This window comes from Ovis canadensis, chromosome 1 (assembly GCF_042477335.2).
Source record: "Ovis canadensis isolate MfBH-ARS-UI-01 breed Bighorn chromosome 1, ARS-UI_OviCan_v2, whole genome shotgun sequence".
Taxonomy (NCBI): domain Eukaryota; kingdom Metazoa; phylum Chordata; class Mammalia; order Artiodactyla; family Bovidae; genus Ovis; species Ovis canadensis.
The window spans coordinates 152357113-152383771 of NC_091245.1; the positions used below are offsets into that span (position 1 = coordinate 152357113).

Genomic DNA, 26659 nt, shown 5'->3' on the forward strand with positions numbered 1-26659 from the left:
AGATATGATATTGAGCCAGAAGGAATTTTTAAAATGTATTTTGTTGGAGTTAAACATTATAAACCATTTGAAGGACAAATGTAGGAAGAAAACGTAAATATATCTTTGAATCCTATATCAAAAATAATCTCAAAATTATATTTGATACCACAAATATGGTAAATTTACAGACCTTATAAGAGACTGCTGCTAAGTTGCTTCAGTCGTGTCTGACTCTGTGCGACCCCATAGACGGCAGCCCACCAGGCTCCCCCGTCCCTGGGATTCTTCAGGCAAGAACACTGGAGTGGGTTGCCATCTCCTTCTCCAGTGCATGAAAGTGAAAAGTGACAGTGAAGTCACTCAGTCACATCTGACTCCTAGCGACCCCATGGACTGCAGCCTACCAGACTCCTCTGTCCATGGGATTTGCCAGGCAAGAGTACTGGAGTGGGTTGCCATTGCCTTCTTCGTATAAGAGACACACTAATAGATAATTATGTTTATTTAGTTGGGTTACTATTGAAAGTTCTATGAGAAGAGTTTCCAAAACAGAAAAGCAGTTCAGTCAGCCCTCGGTTAAATATATACAGTTAAAATGATATTAATAAAAAACATTTCAAATAAGTTATGAAATTACTGGAGATTTGTTAAGATCTTAGCTGTCCATGATCCATTTTTACCTTCAGGGAAAATATTAATACCAAGATTCAAGAAATAGTTCTCACTATGAACTTTCTTCAGACATTTTTTATCTGAAAGTTATCAATATTCAATTAACTAGGGACATTTGCTGCTGTTGCTAAGTCACATCAGTCATGTCCAACTCTGTGTGACCCCATAGACGGCAGCCCACCAGGCTCCTGCCCCTGGGATTCTCCAGGCAAGAACACTGGAGTCGGTTGTCATTTCCTTCTCCAATGCATGAAAGTGAAAAGTGAAAGGGAAGTCGCTCAGTCGTATCCAACTCTTCGTGATCCCATGGACTGCAGCCTACCAGGCTCCTCTGTCCATGGGATTTCCCAGGCAAGAATACTGGAGTGGGTTGCCATTGCCTTCTCTGAACTATGGACATTAAGTCTCTGTTATCTGCAGATAGTTTTGTTTTACTCAGATGCTATGTTACATGCTATGGGCTAGAATTGTCTTCAATGAAGGACAGTCTCAGGAAAAAAACTCTATCAGGTACTACAAACTACTGACATTCTCAACTCTTCAGTGCAGGCTTCTGAGCTGACAATGCTTATACAACTTCCAGACTAAAGCAGTAAACTAAGTCTGGATTAATAGAATGCTCGGATGCAGTGGGCTTCAAGAATTAATGACAAGACCAACAGCATGAACTCAGAGGTCATCACTGATTTTGTTTCTCTACTAGGAAAGGCTATACTTGTGAATGATGGTCACTGTGTCTGGGAGGACCAGCTGCCTTTAAGGAACTGAGGCTGATTTTACTTATGAATACAGTGCCTTCAAAGTCCACCCAGAATGCCCAGGTTGGTGCCTGGAAGACAAAGTACAATCTCAAGGTCATGAGGGTCACTTCCTGACAGGTTGAGAGGAGAGGGATGCACTGAAAGGTACAGGTTGTACAGGGAAAATCTGGTATGTGCTTTATTGGATTTAGCTTCCTAGTCTCAAGATGGCAAATGATAGAGACTTTTATAAATCAGATCAGAGATATTTTTAATAAAAACTTTCAGGTAGAAATGAATTAATCCAAAGTGATTCCTGGGTTGGGAAGAGCCCCTTGAGAAGGGAATGGCTACCCACCCTAATATTCTGGCCTGGAGAATTCCATGGACTGTATAGTCCATGGTGTCACAAACAGTCAGACACAACTGAGTGACTTTCACTTTTCACTTCCTAAGGCTTTTATTACAGAAAATTAAGTCAGGCTCCCATATGCATTCCCAGTCTTTCCAGCTCTCTCTACCCTAAAAACTGGTAAAATTTCCTAAAACTCAAATGGTTTTGGTTGACCAAATAGAACAGAAAACAATGCTAGTTGATTGTATATTTTATAATTCAAGATTCTTCAGAAAGCAATGACTTTTGAATAGTCATGTTTCCTATTTTTTAAATAAGTATCTATTTTGTCCATCACAATACTGGTTTGCACATTTATAATACAAATGTACTGGTGTACAGTTACCTCAAAGAAGACCAATAATATTAGCTCAGTATGTTGTTATGACATGACAATTACATCTTCTATGTTCAATGTGCAAACACTATGATAATAAAATAAATCAGAATGATTAAATTCAGAGTAACAATTCTATGTTTAAAAAAAATTCACCCCACTTATTGACAACAATATTAAATAAGATACCAGCCATTAGGTTAATTTTGCAACATATATTAGTATAACAATAATCTTAATTTAATTTTTACAGTTTACAAATGACACTGTTTTACAGAAATAAAATTATAATATTCTATTTTAAACCTGAACAGCTACAGCACAATATCCTACATGACTTGTGTCATATATAATATTGGTTAACATTTTAAACACAGATTGGATATAGGTTCAATTCATACTTACCCATGAAATTGAGATACCCTTCTCCACCAAGTGCGTGAGTAATGAGTCGAATCATCTTATGAAGCTGTATTCCACGATCAATAACGGGAGTAAATGGGGTCAGAACACTCATGTTGGTATACATTTCAGCATCCATCAACCAAAATGCCAACGTCTTATCCCCAACGAGTGCCTAATAAAACAAAAGTCACTGATGTAAATGCAAAGAATAGGTACTAGGGAGTTGTCATTTATGCTAGAGTAACACGTGATTTCATAAAAACTGTACAGGAGAAGTGTGTGAATTAGTATTAATTCCATGTATTTCTCAATAGTCACTATCTATGCTGAAGGTAAACTGGTGAAATACATGAGAAAGCTCCTATATCTGTTTCTTTTACTTATAAAATAGCTTGGTGAAAAACTCATGATAAGCTACCTGAATATTTGCTAATACTAAGCATGAGAAATTAGAATAATATATGTTATAATGTTTAAAATACTAATAGCCTTTTTAAAGAATTTAAACAATGGATTTTTAAAAATTGAATGACAGATTCCTTAAATTCTGTAATGCTTGACAATTTTCATAAGTTTTACACACGATTTCATACAATCCCATAATCTTAGATTACACTATTAGAATACTAATACGGTTTTTAAAAATGACTTGTATATCATGACTTTATTGTTTTAAAAGAATGGAAGAGTTTCTTAGAAATCATTTATATGTATATGCACTTATATTTATGTACATAAAACATGTACATAAATATATCACAATGGACCTTTTTTCCTTTCAGGAGCAAACTGACAACTTTTTCTTAAAATGTAGAACTTGCTTTCTTATTATATTTGAAATCTAATCTAAAACAAGTTTGTTTTATATGAAAATATAATAGTTGACAAATGGGACAGATAACTCAGAAACACCCTGAGCAGCAGAAAAGGTCTCTTAATTGGAATGATTTATGGTTAAAAATAGCTAATTAATGCCAAGGATTATTTATTGATAGGAAGAATATATAGAGAAACACAGAGATTAAACCATAATCGCCTCACCATATTACTGTACAATTATTTTCAGTTTTAGAAAAATATTTTTCTTTATAAACCTATTTTAAAGTCTAAACTATTTTCATATGTTCATATTTGTAATTTTTATTAGGTTTAAAATTCAGAGTATGTTTGCTTTTAGGAAGAATTAGGTAACTTACATCTTTTTGTATATTCCGGACAATTTTTAATACAAAGTGGAATTACATGGATCTTTAAAGTATGAAATAAGTCTTCCATACTGTTTCTGTACATCTTGGAAGAAAAATTATGAAATTAATCTATCAGTTTCATCTTCAATTTGTTTATTTCACTCACTTCCTTATTCTTTTATTCATTCATATAAAATAAACATAAATTGGAACCCAAATGTGCTACAATTGGCTAGAAGCTTAAAATGTATTTTAATTTTCATATTGTTATATACTTGACACACAAAAAAATGTGGAAAATTTTTTAAAGAGATGGTAATAACAGATCACTTGACCTGCCTCCTGAAAAATCTGTATGCAGACAAGCAACAGTTAGAAGTGGATGTGGAACAACAGACTGGTTCCAAATCGGGAAAGGAGTACATCAAGCTGTATATTGTCACCCTGCTTGTTTAACTTCTATGCAGAGTACATCATGAGAAATGCTGGACTGGAAGAAGCACAAGCTGGGATCAAGATTACCGGGAGAAATATCAATAACCTCAGGTATGCAGGTAACACCACCCTTATAGAAGAAAGCGAAGAAGAACTAAAGAGCCTCTTGATGAAAGAGAAAGAGGAGAGTGAAAAAGCTGGCTTAAAACTCACTTTCAGAAAACCAAGATCATGGCATCTGGTCCTATCACTTCATGGCAAATAGATGGGGAAACAATGAAAACAACAAGAGACTTTATTTTGGGGGGCTTTAAAATCACTGCAGATGGTGACTGCAGCCATGAAATTAAAAGACACTTACTCCTTGGAAGGAAAGTTATGACCACCCTAGACAGCGCATTAAAAAGTAGAGACATTACTTTGCCAGCAAAGGTCCATCATCTAGTCAAAGCTATGGTTTTTCCATAGACATGAATGGAAGTGATAGTTGGACATGAATGGAAAGGATAGTTGGAAGAAAGCTGAGCGCTGAAGAACTGATGCTTTTGAATTGTGTTGTTGGAGAATACTCTTGAGAGTCCCTTGGACTGCAAGGAGATCCAACCAGTCAATCCTAAAAGATTGATGCTGAAGCTGATACTCCAAACTTTGGCTACCTGATGTGAAGAACTGACTCATTGGAAAAGACCCTGATGCTGTGAAAGACTGAACGTGGGAGGAAAAGGAGATGACTGAGGATGAGATGGTTGGATGGCATCAACACTTGATGGACATGAGTTTGAGTAAGCTCCGGGAATTGGTGATGGATGGGAAAGCCTGTCTACTGCCGTCCATGGGGTTGCAAAGAGTCCGAAATGACAGACAGTGAAATGAACTGAATATACTTGACAAGGGATTTACTTATCCTTAAATTAATATTATTCATTTCTTATTTTGTTACATTTTGGTTCTGGTGTTTTCATTGGTATTTATTTGATTTGTTTCATAGCCAATTTAAAAGAAAGTACTACTCCAATTAGGAAGATATAAAACTCCATATGTCTATTTCATGAATGATTAAAGTTTCCGTATAGGCCAACAGTACATAGTTTAGGCAGTGGGCTATTTTCTCAGTCTCAACTACTGAAACCTGCCATTAACACTCCAAAGCAGTCACAGACAATAGGTAATTGAATGAGTATGCCTGTGTTCCAGTTACCTTGTAAAAACAAGCAGCAGGCAGAATTTGGCTCATGGGCCTTGATAGCTGACCTCTGGTCTACTTACACTTTCTTAATAGTAAGAGGAGACATCTGAAAAACTAGTTTCCAACTTAAATTGTCAATTTCTGCTGAAATAACACAGGAACTTATTGCTCAACTTCAATTTTCTTAATTCATATACTGCAAATAATTTCAAAAGGTTTACTGTCTTTTTAACGTATAAAGACTTCATTTTATATTGTTTATGAGGACAGTTCAGTTCAGTCGCTCAGTCGTGTCCGACTCTTTGCGACCCCATGAATCACAGCACGCCAGGCCTCCCTGTCCATCACCAGCTCCGGAGTTCACTCAGACTCACATCCATCGAGTCTGTGATGCCATCCAGCCATCTCATCCTCTGCCATCCCCTTCTCCTCCTGCCCCCAATCCCCAGTACTGGAGCTTCAGCTTTAGCATCATTCCTTCCAAAGAAATCCCAGGGTTGATCTCCTTCAGAATGGACTGGTTGGATCTCCTTGCAGTCCAAGGGACTCTCAAGAGTCTTCTCCAACACCACAGGTCAAAAGCATCAATTCTTTGGCGCTCAGCCTTCTTCACAGTCCAACTCTCACATCCATACATGACCACTGGAAAAACCATAGTCTAGACTAAACGGACCTTAGTCGGCAAAGTAATGTCTCTGCTTTTGAATATGCTGTCTAGGTTGGTCATAACTTTCCTTCCAAGGAGTAAGCGTCTTTTAATTTCATGGCTGCAGTCACCATCTGCAGTGATTTTGGAGCCCCCAAAAATAAAGTCTGACACTGTTTCTACTGTTTCCCCATCTATTTCCCATGAAGTGATGGGACCAGAGGCCATGATCTTCGTTTTCTGAATGTTGAGCTTTAAGCCAACTTTTTCACTCTCCTCTTTCACCTTCATCAAGAGGCTCTTTAGCTCCTCTTCACTTTCTGCCATAAGGGTGGTGTCATCTGCATATCTGAGGTTATTGATATTTCTCCCGGCAATCTTGATTCCAGCTTGTGTTTCTTCCAGCCCAGCGTTTCTCATGATGTACTCTGCATAGAAGTTACATAAGCAGGGTGACAATATACAGCCTTGACGTACTCCTTTTCCTATTTGGAACCAGTCTGGTGTTCCATGTCCAGTTCTAACTGTTGCTTCCTGATCTGCATACAGATTTCTTAAGAGGCAGGTTAGGTGGTCTGGTATTCCCATCTCTTTCAGAATTTTCCACAGTTTATTGTGATCCACACAGTCAAAGGCTTTGGCATAGTCAATAAAGCAGAAATAGATGATTTTCTGGAACTCTTTTGCTTTTTCCATGATCCAGCGGATATTGGCAATTTGATCTCTGGTTCCATGATTTCAATAACTAAATGGCCTTTTTCATTTATTTATCTTTATTGAGTGACTACTAGGAGAAGTCATAGTACTAAGGCTGGAAATACAAATGTAAACAAATATTCTGCTTAAAATGTGATGAGAACATGAAGACTTGGGAAACCACTTTTTCCCCTATACACCTGGATGAAAGCCTCAGGAAACACACCTGAGTCAGAGCATTAGTTCTTTATAGTAGCTTCCCAGGTGAAGTATGCATTTGCAGGTGTGTGGGGGAAGTATAAGACTGGGACAAGATTGACCTATTTATGAATGGGTGAAAGTTTTACAGTATTGAAGAACAGAACACTTGGAGGATTGAACAGAGAATAAACTTTGGCATGGGCCAAGATATGACAGGCTGTGTGTGAGAAGCTTTAACCAAAAGATCTGGGTTGAGAAAATTAGCTTTGCCCTTTGGAAAATAACTCAGGCTACATTACAGACGATGGACTGAAAAAGAGGGACAGAGATCAGGGTGATCAATCAGCAAAGGATTTAGTGACTGAGGGGGGAAAAATGATGAAAGCAAGTGAAAAGGCAGAAAAGAAAATCTTTAGAAGGAAAACTAAAACGGAAAGGAAATTAAAATTAACCTGGATTAGCACCAACATTCTTCTCGTGACAACAAAGGAAAACTTGTAAGATAGCACTTGCAACTGTCATTCACAGTCGCTTAATTACAGTTTGGCAGGGTAAAAGTAGTACTGCATTTTGAAGTTGAAATTTATGGATCTACAAAGTAATTTTTAAATGTCTTTTCTTTTTTAAAGGTTTTTTGATTTAACCATTTTTAAAGTCTTTATTGAATTTGTTACAATACTGCTTCTGTTTTATGTTTAGGTTTTTTTGGCTGTGAGATGCATGGGATCTTAGCTCCCTGACAAGGGATCGAACCTGTACCTTCTGCACTGGAAGGCAAACTCTTAACTATGGGTCCACCATGGAAGTCCCTGAACAGTTTTTCAAGTAAGAGTAGCTGTCACATAAAATAGACATATAACACATTACATTAATTGTATTGAACTATAGAAATTTGTATTGAGATATGCTTATTTTAGATACATTTACAGATACAGGCAGAGAGAGAGAACGGTTTACACACATACTTATTTACCTGATCATGGCTCTCTGCGTAGGCAATGCACTTTTCAAGGTAGCGTCGGTTTGTGAGTGTATACACTATATTGCCCATGTTCCAATCTTCATCTTTATATTCTTTCAGTAACTAAATGCAAGACAGGAAATAATTTCAATACATCACTACTATTCTTACTTTATAACCCAAACTTAGGGTATATATCATATCAATCCAAATTATGACACACGGATACAAGCACACCCACGGAACAAAAATAGCTTTGTTGACACTTTTACTGAAATCACAGCTTTTGTACAGACTATCCAAATGACAGTGGTGTTGTGTGTGGGTGTGCACGTGCTCACTTTTGTGCAGATGATTTGATCACTGCACTTTAGGATTTTGGCAACTTTTTTTCTTTTTCTGTAACAGCTGCTACTTCTTGATTAATGACTACAGTAAAGTGTTGTGCAGTAGATCCTTCCACAAGGTAGAGATATACTTGCTACCATTTTAGCTTGGAATGAAAAAAAAAGTTAGCAAAAAGAGTGTCTTGTACTCTTCCTAAAATAAATGAAAAGAAACTATTGTTTCAATGTATAAAAGCTGATTATGATGAAATAATTATCATCCTGGGGCAGGAAATAGATGGGCTCCAGGTTAGATATCTACAGCTGACCTTCTGTGTGCATTTCATGAGGCAGTAAACAGTGGGCTTCCCACAGAATACCTATAACCAGCCTCCCCTTTGTATTTCCTGACATAAGAGATGGGTGGGCTCCAGCTAAGGCATTTAAAATCAGCCTCCTGTTTGCCCTTCAAAATGTAAGTAACAACAGAAACAGAGTAAATAGCCAGTCTTTACCTCTTGTAAACACCTTAAGTAAGAGTCCTGGCATGGCCTCTTTACATCACTGCTCTTCACCGCACCCTTCTCTCTGAGTGTGCATTCCTGCTTTGCTTCCATCTTAACTAAATAAACCATTTCTCTGTGTGCTTTCCCACTTGTTGTTATGCTATGCCTCTAACAATAAACTTTGTACCTGCATTTACATTTTCTGCCTCCGTGACAAATGCATTTCTCACTGAGGTCAAAGATCCAGGGAAAAGTAGCTTCCAGCCTCTAGCCCTGGCTGGTCAGGTGGCTAGGATTCTTGGTTCTCATCCAGGCTACCCAGGTTCAATTCCTGGGAAGGGAATTAAGATCTCACTTCCCACCACCACTTACTGCTGCCTCTCTGAGATAAATCTTAACAGTGTACACATTTTTGTCTCCAAATGGGTTGTTACTCAGTCTCCAGTGTGGCTTCTGTACCTCTCAAACCTCTTCAGTGCAAATGAACTTGCAGAAATTTCAGATTATGATTGTGTCCTAAGTCCTTTCTTAGGCAAACGCTTGCTGCACAAGAATGCTGTCCCTACCCCTTCCCGTGAAATGCTTTCCTCCTTAGGCTGCCATTGTGAAACTCTGCATTGTTTTGCTTTGTTTTGTTTTCTCACCACTCAGACATCCAGCAAAATCCCTTCCTCTGACTATCATATAAAAGCTGCTGCTCCACAGAATTAACAGCCTAAAAAGAGCCTGTTCTTTCACGCAACACAATCTTTCTAAAGGGGGCTCATTTCTCTGTCCTGCACACTGACAGGCAGAATTCTAAAATGGTTCCTATGATTCCCACTCCCTCTGATTCACCTCTTTGTATAATTCTTTACCTGGAGGGTGGCAGGGAACTTTGAACACAATAGATGTCCTTCAAAGAAAGGGTGAGATAATAACAGAAATGCTCTAAATTGCTAAGTTTGTGGTAGTTGGTTATACAGCAATAGGAAATTAATGCAGATTTTGGTACACAAAATAGAGTTACAGCCTGTTTGTATCTTCCTTTGCTTTTTTTTTTTTTTTTGCTCAATGGAATTCAGAGGTGCTTAGCCATCCCCCCGTTGGAGAAAGCAATGGCAACCCACTCTAGTACTCTTGCCTGGAAAATTCCACGGGCGGAGGAGCCTGGTAGGCTGCAGTCCATGGGGTCGCCAAGAGTCGGACACAACTGAGGGACTTCACTTTCACTTTTCACTTTCATCCACTGGAGAAGGAAATGGCAACCCACTCCAGTGTTCTTGCCTGAAAAATCCCAGGGACGGGGGAGCCTGGTGGGCTGCTGTCTATGGGGCTGCACAGAGTCGACAGGACTTAGCAGCAGCAGCCATCCCCCGTAACTCCAGTGTGAATCACCAGGCACCAGAGGGCAGACTGTATTAGGCAGAATAATGACCACCCACAGGTGTTTATATCCTAATACCCAGAGTCTGTGAATATGTCACCTTACATGGCAAGAAGGACTTCAGAGATCTGTGGAAGTTAAGGACATTGAGATGGGGAGATTATGCTGGATTACCCGAATGTTGCTGCTGCTGCTAAATCCTGTCAGTCATGTCTGATTCTGTGGGACGCCATAGACAGCAACCCACAAGGCTCCTCTGTCCCTGGGATTCTCCACGCAAGAACACGGGAGTGGGTTGCCATTTCCCTCTCCAGTGCATGCATACATGCATGCTAAGCCGCTTCATTCAGTCTTTGCGTCTGGCTCTGTGCGACTCCATGGACTAGGCTCCCCTGTCCACGGGATTCTCCAGGCAAGAATACTGGAGTGGGTTGCCATTTCCCTTCTCCAGATTACCTGGATGGGCCCAATGTAATTACAGGAATCTTTCTTAAAAGGTGCTTGGGTTGTCAGAGTAAGACAGAGCTTTGAAGATGCTACCCTGCTGGCTTTGAAGATGGGGGGAGGGCTCATGAACCAAGGAATACAGGTGGGTTTTAGAAGATAGAAAAGTCAAAGAAATAGAACCTCCAGAAGGAATGCAGCCTTATGAAGCCTTGATTTTTAGTCTAGGAAGATCATTTCAGATTTGTGACCATATGACAGTAGATTTGTATTATTTTAAGACACTTTGTATTATTTAGATTCAGTGTAGTATTTGTATATGTCTATTCACAATCTATAAACCTATGCAAATATGCCCAGTTAAGTTGGACTGCTGTGTTAAAATAATTCAATGGAAATAGGTTAGACTTTTCAACAAATCATGCTGGAAATATTAGACATCTTTAGACAAAACAAAACAAAACCTTAAACACTGATTGTACAAAAAGTAACTCAAGTGGACTATGGACTTAAACATAAAATTATAAATGTTTAATAGAAAATATAGGAGAATCAGAGAATTCTTAGACTTGTCACCAAAATAGGTCTCTAAAAGGGAAAAAAAATGATAAACTGGCCTTCCTTAAATTTAAAGAAAACAAAGAACTTTAGCTCTGTGGAAGTCGACATGTAGAGGATGAAAACACAAGCAAAGACCAGTATAAATATATTTGTCAACCACATACCACCTCACAAAAGGGTTGAATCTAAACTATATAAAGAACTCTCAAAACTCCACAGTAAATAAATGATCCAATTAGAAAATGGTCAAAAGACATAAAACAGACATTTCACTGAAGAAGATATAAAGATGGCAAATAAAGCACAAGAAAACAAGTTCCTCATCATACGCCATTAAGAAAATGCAAACTAAACTCAGTGAGATATTTCTGCACACCTGATAGAATGATCAATATAAAAAATAGCAACAATAACAAATGCATTGTTCAAGAATGTACAGAAATTGGATCTCTCCAAAGTTGCTTGTGGTAATGCAAAATGGTACAACTACTCAGAAAAATAGTTTGAAAGCCTCTGACTGTGCGGATCACAACAAACTGTGGAAAATTCTTCAAGAGATGGGAATACCAGACCACCTGACCTGCCTCATGATATATGTGCATGCAAGTCTAACAGCAACACTTAGAGCCAGACATGGAAAAACAGACTGGTTCCAAACTGGGAAAGGAGTAAGTACATCAAGGCTATATATTGTTACCCTGCTTATTTAACTCATATGCAAAGAACATCATATGAAATGCCAGGCTGGATGAAGCACACGCTGGAATCAAGATTGCTGGGAGAAATATCAACAACCTCAGATATACAGATGATACCACTTTAATGGCAGAAAGCAAAGAGGAGCTAAAGAGCCTCTTAATGAAAGTGAAAGGGGAGAGTGAAAAAGCTGGCTTAAAACTCAATATTCAGAAAACTAAGATCACGGCATCTGGTTCCACCACTTCATGGCAAATATTTGAGGAAAAAGTGGAAACAGTGACAGAGTTTATTTTCTTTGGCTCCAAAGTCACTGCTGAAAGAGCTGCAGCTATGAAATTAAAAGATGCATGCTTCTTGGCAGAAAAGCTATGACAAACCTAGACAGCATATAAAAAAGCAAAGATATCACTTTGCAGACAAAGGGCTGTAGGGTCAAAGCTATGGTTTTTCCAGTGGTCATTTACTAATGTGAAAATTGGAGGATAGAGAAGGCTGAGTGCTGAAGAACTAATACTTTCGAAATGTGGTGCTGGGGAAGACTCTTGAGAGTCCTTTGGACAGCAAGGAGATCAAGTCAGTCAGTCCTATAGGAAATCAACCCTGAATATTCATTGGAATGACTGATACTGAAACTGAAGCTTCAATACTTAGGCCACCTGATGCAAAGTGCTGACTCACTGGAAAAGACCCTGATGTTGGAAAAGATTGAAGGAGAGGAGAAGAGGCGATGAAGGAAGGATGAGATGGTTGGATGGCATCACTGACTCAATGGACATGAGTTTGAGCAAATTCCAGGAGATAGTAAAGGACAGGGAAGCCTTGGCATGTTGCAGTCCATTGAGTTGCAGAGTTGGACACGACTTAGTGACTGAACAACAATAACAACAACATCCAACCAGTATAAAACCCAGTACTTTTGGATGTTTACCATAGAGTAATGAAAATTTATGTTCATACAAAAATCTGTACACAAATGTTTATAGTAGCTCTCTTTATAGCAGCTAAAACCTAGAAACAGTCGAGATATCTTTCACTGGAAAAATAATTAAACAAACTGTGATACAACCATGCCATGAGATAGCATTCAACACAAAGAAAGGGAAACAGTGAAGTAGCATCACAGATATAGAAAACAAACATCGCTCCCAGCGGGTAAAGAGGGGGAGGGATAAATTGGGAGACTGGGATTGACATATACATACTATTATACATAAAATGGGGCTTCCCAAATGGCTCAGTGGATAAAGAATCCATGTGCAATGCAGGAGACGCCGGAGACATGGGTTTGATCCCTGATTCAGGAAGATTCCCCACTCCAGTATTCTTGCCTGGAGAATCTCATGCACAGAAGAGGCTGGCAGGCTACAATCTATAGGGTTGCAAAGAGTCAGACACCACTGAAATGACTAAGCACATTTATATATAATAGATAATTGATAAGAACATACTATATAGCACAGGAAATTCTACTCAAAAATCTGTAATGGCCTATATGGGAAAAGACTCTTAAAAAAAAAAAAGTGTGGGTATATGTATATGTTTAACTGATTTACTTTGCTCTTACCTGAAACTAACATTACATTGTTAATCAACTATACTCCAATAAAAATTTTAAAAAAAATCTTGAAAAGAAATATACTACTGATACATGCAACAACCTACATGAAATCCCCAGAGAATTTGACTGAGTGAAAAATGATAAGCCCAAAAGGTTGCATACTGTATTATTCCATTTATATAACATTTTTGAAATGAAAAAAATTATAGAAATGGAGATCAGGTTAGTGGTGGCCAAAGGTTCAGGAGTGACTTGGGGAAGAAAGGAGTAGGTGTGGCTCTAAAGGCAACATTTGGGAAACTCGTGGTAATGTTCCATGTCTTGATTATGTCCATGTCACTATCCTGATTGTGATATTGTACTATAACTTTGCAAGATGTTATGGTAGTGGTTTATTAGCTAAGTTGTGTCCGACACTTGCAAACCCATAGATTGTATCCTGTCAGGCTCCTCTGTCCAAGGGATTATCCCAGCAAGAATACTGGAATAGGTTGCCACTTCCTTCTCCAGGGGGTCTCCCTGACCAAGGGATTGAACCTGTATGTCTGGTGTCTTCTGTGATGGCAGACGAATTCTTTACCAATTTACCACCTGTTTAACTCCACAGAAATCTAAATGGAGAACAATACATTTTTTTCCTTCCATTTGTATGATGTACCGCCTAGTACAGCACCTTGAGTATACAAGGTACTGAAGTGTTAAGAAAGTTAAATATTAAAAAAAAAAAAGAAAACTGCCATTATTACTAAGAGGAGGAAATAGCCTGCTCTGAGCTATGATTGATTAAAATAATTCTAGGTTGACGTACACCTTTAAATATCCTTGAATCTGCTGAAAGCCTGATGAAGGCTTTTCAATAGGATGTTAAAAAAGCAAGATTTGGCACTTGCAAGGGGGAAAACATCTTTGCGGAAGATTAGAAATCGTAAAAGATGGTGGGTGGATAAAGAACCTAAACCAAGGTAAGAAACTTGAAGATCACAACATTTTTTTTTTTTAATAACAAATACAAAGCAACTTTCCCAGCTAGCAAAGTCTCTTTGGTTTCTAACTCTAATCAGGTTTGTAAAACACTTATTTTTTTGACCTGATAATGATTAAGAAATCGATAGATGGAAAAGCAGAAGTTGTACTGCTAGAGTTTTAATGGCACAGCTGCTGCTGCTGCTAAGTAGCTTCAGTCGTGTCCGACCCTGTGCAACCCCATAGAAAGCAGCCCACCAGGCTTCCCCGTCCCTGGGATTCTCCAGGCAAGAACACTGGAGTGGGTTTCCATTTCCTTCTCCAGTGTCACAGCTGTGCACTGCCCAAATTGCCTGTGGACTCAGAAGAGACATGAGATGATTACAATAACCACTTCCTTCAGAAAAGGCTTCGTGGTTTCTGTATTCAAAGTTTAAGCTCTTCTGCCACTGTGATCTCATGGCACCAGTTCATGTCTGTACTAAAGAACATTATCAGAAAGCAATGATTATTTGATACATATCTGACATCGTATAAATATTCAGCCTGTGACTCAGACTTTGCCACTCTAGAGTGTTCTATATCAAATCCAAGTCTTATTTTACATTATCTAAAAATAATCTTATCTAAAGATCACTTATAACAACTTTGGTCATTTAGACAAAAATAAAATGAAACAAAATATAATCCAAGCTACTTGAATTGTTATTAAATTTAATAAAAGTATATTTGAAATCATATGCAAGGTGTCATATACAATTATTCATTCCTAGTACCAGACACATGGTAAGGGCTTTTAAACACTCAATGAAGGAATGCATAAATCCACATCTGTGGAGTAAAAAACCATACTAAGCAACAAGTACTAGGAATTAAGGAGTGACTTCTACATTAATTGATGATTTGCAGGCAGATATGGATGCTTTGATGAAGTTTAATGTGTTTTAAATATAGAATGCCAGAGTTTCATATAATTGCACTGATAATGCAAAATTCCATTTACATAGCTAACATTATATCAATCATATCTTCCCCACGTCTGCATAATGCAAGTGTGAATACTTTAAATTAGAACTTTTAGAAGTTTGAGAGGCATCTTATTAAATGGCACAAGAATCAACACACTAATGAGAGAATTTGATACTTCAATTATAGTATCAAAACTAAGAAATAAATCAAAGAAATAATAAATACACCAACATAAGACATAGTATCCACAGGAAAAAAAAATTTACATTAAACCTTACCTGTATCCATTTATCTGGAACTGCCATGGCCAATCGATAGTCAAAACCACCCCCTCCCTGGGAAATTGGAGAACACAGAGCTGGCATTCCTGATACATCCTAAAATAAAGAGCATCAGCATTACCAGTTCATAGCGATCAAATTTTTACTAAATATTCTTGTGACAGTAAATCCAGGCAAATAAATACAAATAATAAATGGGGGTATATACTCTTGGAGTATTTTGGTAGCATAATTGTAAAAGTAGATAGCATTGTGATAGCATATCTCATTTCCCAATAAGATTTTGAGTAGTGCTTTTCATTGCAGGACAACTTTTTATCCTTAGTTGCACATAGAGAACACAAATTAGTAAAAGTGTTATTGCTGAAACATGGTTTCTTACACTAATTTTTGAATATTCTACATATTGGCTACTGCTTTCATCAAACATAAAAATACATGTGCTGTATATCTGTTATTCTTCTCTGTGTATACAGCAGTGGCAGAGAATGTATTTTGTGAGCACTTAGCTTCTGATGAAATAGAAATAGAGTTAGCACATTAAGAGCAAAGCAGTAAGATGGCTTTCACAAGAGTCAGTTACACTTGGAAAGGGTCATTGAGGTTATCTAGTGGATCCTCTTCATTTAAAAGATACAGAAATCGAGGCTTATTGAGGTGAAGGGCTCGCTAAAGACATGCTTCTCAAAGATAGAGCTGGGACTCAGACATCCAACCTTTCGACAGGGTCTTCTTACAGTCATGCTACCACTAGACTATTGGTAATCAAATAAACATATGGTCAAACAGATAAGCAAAAAGAAAATGATGTAAGGACCCAGATGCAACAAAATATATTAGTGTAACAATGATGGTAAAATATGGTATAAGTACTAGCAATTCTAACTCCACAATATCTTTCAAACAAATTATTTTCTTTTGCTTCATTTCTATAGACACTATCTTACTTAACCCACCTAACTACTTATTCTGACCACTATGTTTCCACACAGAAGTGGAACTCCCATCTCCAGTTTCTCTTTACAATAACTGCTGCTGAATGGTCTGCTCCTATCATTGCCTGCGAATAGCTTTCAACAGTCAACAACAGAAAACTTAAATTCTTTAGTTTAGGATACAATTCAACAACCATACTGTAAGCACTGACAATATAATTTATTATTTGATTATCTGCTTCCTCCCTAACTGTTAGCATTTAAGACACATGGGGTAGGACTTTTGTTGTTGTTGTTGCTGTTGTTGCTCACTGACATATGCCAAGAATCTAGAATAGTAGAAGAACACTTGGCACAAAGCAGGAACTCAATAACTATTGTCTGAGTGGGTTTATGAAGGTGCTGCCAAGGCTTTGATGGTAAATCAGACATAACACTTGACCTGCAGGATTCAAGAACTAGAACCTAAAAAAACATGCATGCACTCAAACACACAAAACCATGAAATTACAGTGTTATGAAGTCATAAATGTTAACAGAAGTACAGAGCAAGTGCGAGGAAAAAACCTACCTCTCTCCATCATTATTTCTACTGTTTTATTTCAAATATTCAATATATCATCCCCTTTGAAATAATCACTCTTCCCTGTGCTTCTGACAGCTTTTATGTATGTGTCATTACCCAAATTCTCCCTTGGATCATTATCCTTCCTTCCTATGAAAGATTTGGAAGAATGGCATTGAAACATGTATAATATCATATAAGAACCGAATTGCCAGTCTAGGTTCGATGCAGGATACAGGATGCTTGGGGCTGGTGCACTGGGATGACCCAGAGAGATGGTGTGGGGAGGGAAGTGGGAGGGGGGTTCAGGATTGGGAACATGTGTACACCCATGGCGGATTCATGTTGATGTATGGCAAAACCAATACAATATTGTAAAGTAAAAAAAATAAAAAATAAAAATAAAAAAAATAAATAAATAAAATCTAAGGGGAAAAAAAAAAAAGAAAGAAAGAAAAACTATCACACACTCTGAGCTCTCTGAGACTTAATTGCTTCTTCTTCCATAATACCATCCTCAAACTCTTCCCACAGAAAAGCTGTAAAAAAACAAACATATGACCTCTCTGGACTTCCAAAATAACGTGTTCATTGTTTTCTAATGGAAGAGAGGTACAACAAAATATAGTATGGTGGAATATATACATAAGAAAATATCCATTATTTTATTATTATTCTACATACTTATATCTTATTCTACATACTTTTTTATAAGTTTATAAAAGTGGAAAAAGATGAATCAAAAAAATGAAAAAGGATGAATGGTTAACAGATAAGAAATTATTTTATGTCACATTTTCAGAGTTATGATAGGTATTCAGTTCAAGTCCTTACTAAGGCTGGCTACATATATGTTAAGTATCAGGCACCTGTGTTAGACACTGGACATACATACACAGTACCTTCCTGGAAAAGTTTTTATAAGATCCAGAGTTTTCATGAGACAACTAATAAGATGGCATCAAAGATCAAGATAATTTTTTTCTCAAGAAAACATTAAGGTGCTTTCTATATTTGGTCTATAGGTAGTTTTAGAAAATAGCTTCATAAAGAAATAGAATCTGCTATTTCTTTAAGACATATATTTGTCTTAAGATTTCTTAAGACAAATATCTGGAGACCAATAAGTCTTAACTCCTGAGTCTGACTCCTAGAAGCTTGCCTTGTTAATGCATATGAGGTATTTGTAGCTCTTGTTTGCAAGTGGAGAGTTAAGAATTACTCTTTTAAAATCTTAAAAGAAGAAAATAAGAAAATGCAATGGTCATGAAAATAAATATACTTAAATATAAAGAAGTTGATAACAAAAGGATATTCAAATGGTCATATATGCTTCCAATGAAGTTAAAATAGCTTTAGTTATTTAATCTAAAGATCACTTATGACTATTCCAGAGGGAGAGAAAGCTTCAGTCATCAAAAAATATTTTTCAATAAAATATTTTCAATAAAATATTGCTATATTAATATAGCAAATATAACCACGTATAAAGGTAGACATATTCCAGAAAAAAAGGCTTCAATTTTAATAACTATCATTATAACTAAATTGAATATACAGGACTGTATATAACATTGCATTACTTATTCGTTACACCACATTCCTCTCTTAAAAAAAAAGTTCATGAGGATCAATTCCACTTCTTGAACAGACTCCCACTAGACAGAAAAGTGATGTATTGAAATTGAAGTAGTTTTCAATTTAAGTAGAATAAATTGAAGACACATCTTGTTTTAAAAAAATCTAAAGCCAAGTAATACAAAGTAGGCTAAAGTCTCAAAGTTTCATTGGTAGAAACACTAATAATCAGACAAAAGCTCCCTAGATGATGAAACTATTTTACTTGAAATGAACGGAAAGATCAATGTAACAATTTTCAGTTTCATGTATTAAATAATTGCTTCTTTTTCTTCAGTACCTGCTTTTGATGTGCCCTATCATTAATTGTTTATAGTAATTTGTCATACATAATGTCTTTGTTTCAAATTGCCATAAATATACTTAACTTTTATAAGTAGTTAAAAAACTTTTTTTATGTTTGACAGATAAAAATTAAAATATATAAACTATAAAATAAAAGTTTAAAATATCTTCTGAAGTACATTAAAAATATTCAGCACAGAAAGTATTAGCACAAGCATGAGAAAGTCTTATAAGTTATGACTAAATACAGGTAAGATGAGACTGTGAAACAATATAGGATATCAAGATGACATTGTAATTGTGGGTTAAAAGAAAATTATATGAAAATTTACTCCAGGAATTTAGGATTCATTGTTCTATCCTAGAAGATATTTAGAGGGCAAAAGGCCTAAATAGAGTAGCTGTTCTCGATCCAGAGACGAACAAGAAAATCATATCAGTAGTTTGAGATTTTGAGTTTTGAGAAATGATGCTTAGAAACAAGACTATACAAACAATAAATACTACAGGAAAGAGACCATCGTGACTACATTTCATTTCAATGAACTAAATGCCAACAACATGAAAATACTACTTAACTCTGACTCTTTCAATGACAGTCTTACTATTTTTGTATGCCAACCTCTACATTTTGTATAGAACAGTTTTAACATGAAATTCAATTTTAATAATAATTCCTAGTTAGAGGACTCACAAAACCAGAGGGATTTTAGTACTAAATCTAAATTAGCATAAGCATTTAACAAACTTCTTAATTTATCAAATTTATCACCAAGAGGGGAATTGTCAATTATGCATATACCGAATTATATCATTACAGTGCAGCTTTGGGACAGTTAATCATGAACCTTCAGTAATCATGAATAACTAGTGAACATTTGGCAATCTGAGAGCAATAACGTAAACAAGAAAGGTAATCGCATCAGAACAAGAGAGGTTTCAGAGAAGCTCACAGGCACTGAACCATGCCATCTCTGATGATTAAACCAGAAAAGAAAAAAAAAAGTTAAATAGACAGACACATATTAATATTCAATTCTTTTTCTGTGCTGAAGGTCTCATGGCAAAAGGACCTGTCCACTGATTAGGATATTTTACTTTGTAACGACTGGCATTTTCTTTTTTAACAATGGAATAATGGCAAGTAATTAGGGAACATTATCTCATAATAGGAAAACAGTGAATTCTGCATAATGTGCCACACAGACAAGGTAGCTGCACTATAGTCAGGGCATAATTTCGCTTATGCAATCATCGATAATATAGAGATTATTCAAATATTGTATGCCAACAAAATGTTCTATCTTAAAGAAGGTCAGGGGGTAGAGATCATTATTACCTCAGCTATTGTTATAGAATCTGGATACAGTGTGTGAACCAAATGATTTGCCAACATGATGTAAGTCAAAGCATCTTCATCTACTTGTAGTCCAAAATACTCATGGTAATCACCTGAAAAATTCTCACCTGGAAAACAGAAAACCAATACGGATGCAGTATGTTAGTGTGCAGGTCTTAACTCTGCACAAATGCCACCCCCTCCCAATTAGTTCGTTTATATCAGTTTTGTTATCAGAGCAAAGCATAATGGACCTTGATACCAAATAATGCTATTAGTAACTATATGATCTAACTTAAAAAGTACCGGATAACTAAATTCAAAGTTCAGACAATCCTGCAATTCAACTTTTGTTTTACAAAAGCAAACAAAATCTCTGTGATTTAAAATTTTAAGTTAATTTGAACTGAAATGTCCAGCACAAAATAAAATACCAGAGATTTATAAACTTTAATTTTTAGATAACTTTTTTGGTCATACTGAGATCTTAATATTAGATAGCTCCTATTTGATTCCTCTGAAGGCAAGCAAATAGGAAAACCATCATAAAATTGAGACAAAATGTTTATATTATTTTAAATATGGCTAGAGTTTATGGAGTATGGATTTTCTATGATGACAAAAACAGTTTAATATCCCTCAACTTCTTTCTACCACTACTTGCCCCATCTCCTGATTTTGATTGCTTACAGTATATTTCACTTACTGGTATTATACTATTAATTTTCTATCCTTTCAGCTGTTACTATTATTTTTAATTAAGTCTACTTAGTGCTGAATGCTTGCCTTTTTCCCCGCTGATTTCTTATATATAAGTTCTTTATTTTGACTCATTTTTTTCAGTTTGCTTGATTCTATCATTGAAGGATATTTTTACGTGGATTCTTCAATTTCTTTCAAATGTATCCTTCAATGGCAATTCAAATATCCAATTCTCAAGACACAGTTTCTATCCTTAAGAATTCTGCAGACAGTGCTGTGGCAATGGAATAGTATGAGCTCAGCCATTTTTTTTTTTTTTCATTTATGCAGGTAAATTACTTTTACTTCAAGATATTACTGGATGAAGTTTTCTTTATCACAGAATTTTATAAATTAAACACTCTGTGTCTATGTTAATAGTGTCATCTCAGATTTCTTCTGGTATATTATATAATTTTTTGCAGTTTCAATTTTTATTTTCATCTTCATCTCAAAGTTGGGAAACATGCTAAATAACTCAATGTTTTTCTTTCCATTTTTTGAGCTCTCTACCCATAAGAAGCATATTCCATATCCATAGATATCAGTTCATTTTTCCAACTCCACAATTCTTTGGAAAACACCTAGCCCTAAGCAGAGGAAGTTCTGAAGAGGCAGGCATGTAGGTGCTTTAATCTAGGAAAAGATCTTTCTTGAATTTTATCATGATTGCCTTTTTCATCTCCAAAGTCAGCTTCTCTCCAAAGTGGAAGGTATCATTGAAATCTGTCATGTTTTACAGATTCAACTTGCTCCCTAGAAATATTTCATGGGGAGGGGAGTAGGTAGCATCATGAATAAGAGCAGATAACAGCAGATTTTGACTGTAGCAGCTTTTCTTGGCAGTTACGTTTTGATTTCTAAAGTCTTTATCATGGACTGATTGTTGTCAGTAAATTGTTGTTATTGTTTAGTCACTAAGTCATGTCTGACTCTTTGTGACCCCATGGACTGGTGCCCACCAACTCCTCAGTTCATGGGATTTCCCAGGCAAGAGTGGGTTGCCATTTCCTTCTCCAGGGGATATTCCCAATACATAGATTGAATCCAAGTCTCTTGTTTGGCAGGCTGATTCTTTACCCTGAGCCACCTGGGAAGCCCCCAGGTGAATACAGATACATATTTTTATTTAAAACATATGTACCTGTTTTTCTGAGCGTTTAGCCAAACAGACAAGGCCTACCACACTTCAGAAGGTTGTAAAAAATATTTGAGTAAATGTTATAACAACAATGTATTTCCTACAACAAAGTTTTAATGCAGAAGAAATTAAAATGAGATATCTACACAAGCATTATTTTCATACCACCCAAGAGTCCTTCTGAAAGCAGTTTAGAGTTAAGTAAGATTATAGTTAAATAACTATTTTCATATACTTAGGCTATAACTTTCATACACTTACATTATACTAAATAACATTTTCATATACATACTTTGAGTCACTTTGTTCTGATATATAGAGGATTTTTAAAAGATTTAATTAAAATTTCGATTTTGAGATAACTGTAGATTGTACGTGCTTGTTCAGTGCATTTGACTCTGCAAACACATGGACTGTAGCCCACCAGGCTCCTCTGTCCGTGGGATGTTCCAGGTAAGAATACTGGAGTGGGTTGCTATTTTCTCCTCCAGGGGATCTTCCCAATACAGAGATGGAACTCGTATTGGCAGGTTATTCAAGACACCTGGGAAGCCACAGTTACATGAAATAACATACAGTGCTCCAAAATCACTGCAGATGGTGATTGCAGCCATGAAATTAAAAGACACTTACTCCTTGGAAGAAAAGTTATGACCAACCTAGATAGCATATTCAAAAGCACAGATATTACTTTGCCAACAAAGGTCCATCTAGTCAAGGCTATGGTTTTTCCAATGGTCATGTACGGATGTGAGAGTTGAACTGTGAAGAAAGCTGAGCGCTGAGGAATTGATGCTTTTAAACTGTGGTGCTAGAGAAGACACTTGAGAGTCCCTTGGACTGCAAGGAAATCCAACCAGTCCATCCTAAAGACCAGTCCTGGGTGTTCATTGGAAGGACTGATGCTGAGGGTGAAACTCCAGAACTTTGGCCACCTCATGTGAAGAGTTGACTCATTGGAAAAAACCCTGATGCTGGGAGGGATTGTAGGCAGGAGGAGAAGGGGACAACGGAGGATGAGACGGCTGGATGGCATCAGCTACTCGACACACATGAGTTTGCGTGAACTCCGGGAGTTGGTGATGGACAGGCAGGCCTGGCGTTCTGCGATTCATGAGGTCGCAAAGGGTCGGACACGACTGACCTACTGAACTGAACTGAACTAAACTGAACTGATCCTATGTAGACTTTACTTGTTTTCCCAACATTTGAAATGCCATGGTGTAATAGCATTTTCAACGGGAACATATGAAAAGCCATGGTGTAATATCCCAGCCAAGGTACTGGTATTATACAATCAGGATATAAAATTACATCATAGGTAGCTCACCTGATATCCTTTTATAATGAGATCTAACTTCCTCCTGCCTTTTCACCATGGTCCTTAACCCTTGATGATGACTGACTTGCTCTGTTTGTCACTACAAGCATGATACATAAAAGTAATCATATTATATATATGTCCTCTTTTGAAACAAGCTTTTTTCCCTGTCAGCATAATCCTCTGAAAATTAATCCAAATTTTTATATGTATCAATATTGTTACTGTTTATTGCTAAGTAGAATTTCATGCTATGGATATACCACATTTTTTAACCATTCATCTATTAAAGCATGCCTGGTTTGTTTCCAGGTATTAGTTATGAATAAGGTTGCTAAATATTGGGTCATTAAAAAAAACAATAATTTTTCTACATGTTATCTATTGAAGGATTAGGATTCTACGATTCCACTTATTTGTACAACTTTTAAACTGAAGGTCTCTAATCCATAGTTTTAATTACAAACTAATTTATAATTTAATTTTAACTCAGCACATTTATATTTAAAATGTATACATTTATCTTCAATGTTTAATATGCAAATGAACCCATACATTAACAAATGTTCTCATTTATTAATTTGTTATTTATTTTTCATTATAATTGCTGTCATTTTCACAGCCTGAGACTGGTATAATAAATTATATCCTTAAAAAATTTTTTTAAAAGAATGCCACATATTAAGGATAGCATATTAAGCAGAAATATTTCAAAGAAAATCATTACCCCTTATTTACTTATACCTGACTTCCTGCCAAAAAGGAATCAGAAGTGATTAGAGACATAAAAGAACTAATAAAAATCAAGCCAACAATAATGGTCACGGTAGCAATGTAACTGAATCCTAAGCCTGGTTGTAATCTTCCAGTAAAAATATAAAATAAAATCATTAGTTACATCTGGAATGTATCAGGTCACCTACCTATTCCATGGTGATGATAGAGCATTGATGTAACACCATCAAAACGAAATCCATCAAAGCCATACTCTTCCAACCACCATCTTATGTTTGACAGAAGAAATCTTAAAACTTCCCAGCTAAAATAACAGATAAATACACTTTTAGGCATAATGTATAGAACATTTTCCTTGTTATACATCCTTTGCTAAGAATAATAATTAAAATCAAAATTACTATCTTAGGAGTCATGATGTTCAAAGAAATATACCACATAAACACCAGAAAACTACTAACATTTACTTCATTTGTTTGATGAAATTCATTCTAAAAGGAAAACCTGTTAAATTTCTTTAACTAAAAAATCACTCAATGGCTGAGAAAAACTAGGAAAAAAATGGGCCAGCCTGGTCCAAAGTGCAGGAACACTGTCTTGCTCAGTGCTCCATCCTCAGCAAGCATACAGTGATCACTACATAGTAGTGGTTACCCCAAAAAATCTGTTAATTATTTCTGAATTTTCATCAAGATTTTTCATGTAAAATAACCACAGTTACGTATACTCTTCTTTTAGAAAACCTAATTTCATTATCAGCAGAAAACTACCTTCAGCCTTCAGTGTTTGCTTAAAATATCTCCTTATTCTACAGTTTCAAACAGGTATAGTTTAGAGTAAAAATTAAAAGAAAAAAAGACTCCTGAAATCAACCTTATGATCAGTTCTACTACACTTACTAGACCTGCTTTGCGAGGGTAAAAGAAAGAGACCTAATTACTAGAGAATAGATGTTTAATAAAGTAAAAAGTTCTACAAGTTAAAGAGTCTTATGCCCATAAAAACAGAAAGAAAAACAAAGAACAGTTATAACTCAATTAAAAACGCCACATGAAATAAGTCTATTTCGGACAATTGAAAAGAGGGCATCATCAATTAGTATTTTTTTTTAGTCATACAGTTATGGTTGAGTTCTCTATCTCATTATAACTATGGTTTTAAGACTTTAATACCTCATTTAGCTTAATGACAAAGCAGTAAGAGTGTACACAATTCCTTAACCCACTTGAAATTTATGTATTTTTTTTTAACCTTCCATGTATTAAAGAGCAATCTGACCTAAGTGGAGATTAAGTCATCACAATCAACTCCAGAATTGTAAATCTAAACTCTGTAGTAAAATGAGTATTGTTGGTAATTAACTGCTTTAGATAAGTTACTTTGAATTTTGAAAACTTACTCAAAGTTAAAAGAGAAAAAAACAAAACAGAAATCCAAATAATCCAACAGGTATGAAAGGGGGCCAGGAGATTCTAGATTGTTAGGCCAAGCCATGGTGAAGGCAGAATGAATATTAATTTAAGGCTTAAAAAAAACAATTTCTGCTTAACAAAAAGAAATGAACAGATCAAAACTGCTCTATTTTACATAGAAATGTCTAATATCTATATTTTTTACTTTTTAATTAATAACCTTTTTCTTTCAGAGCAGTTTTGGGAGTGAAACTCACTCAGCCATGTCCAACTCTTTGTGACCCCATGGACTATACAGCCCATGGAATTCTCCAGGCTAGAATACTGGAGTGGATAGCCTTTCCCTTCTCCAGGAGATCTTCCTAACCCAGGGATTGAACCCAGGTCTTCCACATTGCAGATGGATTCTTTACGGGCTGAGCCATAAGGGAGCAGTTTTGAGTTTACTGCAAAAACTGAAAGGAAGTATACATCTATACTCTTTTTTAACAAGTGTGCTCCATGAGAATTTCAAGAAAAAAGTCTTGAATAAATGCATACTGACAACTCATCCTTAACAATGTTTTGAAAAGGACAGACTTTCCTAATTTGTCCATTTGATTAGTAATGTATATTTTACTTCTGAAATGTAAACTGAAAGCTACTTTTAGCTCAAAATACCTCAGAGTAGGAACAAAATCTGTTTAAATAGGAAATCTCTTGGGCAGATTTATGAAGATATGAATATGTAAACCAGAGATGACAAACTGTCCCCGGGCCTGATCTGACAGGCACTACTATTTCGCTTATCTTGCAGAGGATAGGGACCCCTGAACAACAGAGGCTTGAACTGCAGAGGTCTACTTATATTTTTTAATAAATATAGAGTCATCCCTCTATAATCTCAGATTTTGCATCCTTGGCTAAAGAGGGACCATTGTATTCATTGTACTATGCCATATGCCGTATAATCAAAACTATGGTTTTTCTAGTAGTCATGTATGGATGTGAGACTTGAACCATAAAAAGGCTGAGTGCTGAAGAACTGATGCT

General features: G+C 36.2%; 1 protein-coding gene across 4 annotated transcripts in view; it reads right to left on the reverse strand.

Moving 5' to 3' along the window:
- GBE1 (1,4-alpha-glucan branching enzyme 1) overlaps positions 1-26659 on the reverse strand; it is a 307746-nt gene that overhangs the window by 76712 nt on the left and 204375 nt on the right. For all 4 annotated transcript variants that reach the window (XR_011254718.1, XR_011254725.1, XR_011254726.1 and 1 more), the window contains exons 8-12: positions 24404-24519; positions 20278-20405; positions 15513-15611; positions 7855-7965; positions 2531-2702 (exon numbers count right to left, since the gene is read on the reverse strand). Coding sequence is in view for 1 of the 4 variants with exons in the window: in XM_069578687.1 (XP_069434788.1) it covers positions 2531-2702; positions 7855-7965; positions 15513-15611; positions 20278-20405; positions 24404-24519 (626 nt within the window). In the remaining 3 variants the exon portion in view is untranslated. The remainder of the gene's footprint in view (positions 1-2530; positions 2703-7854; positions 7966-15512; positions 15612-20277; positions 20406-24403; positions 24520-26659) is intronic.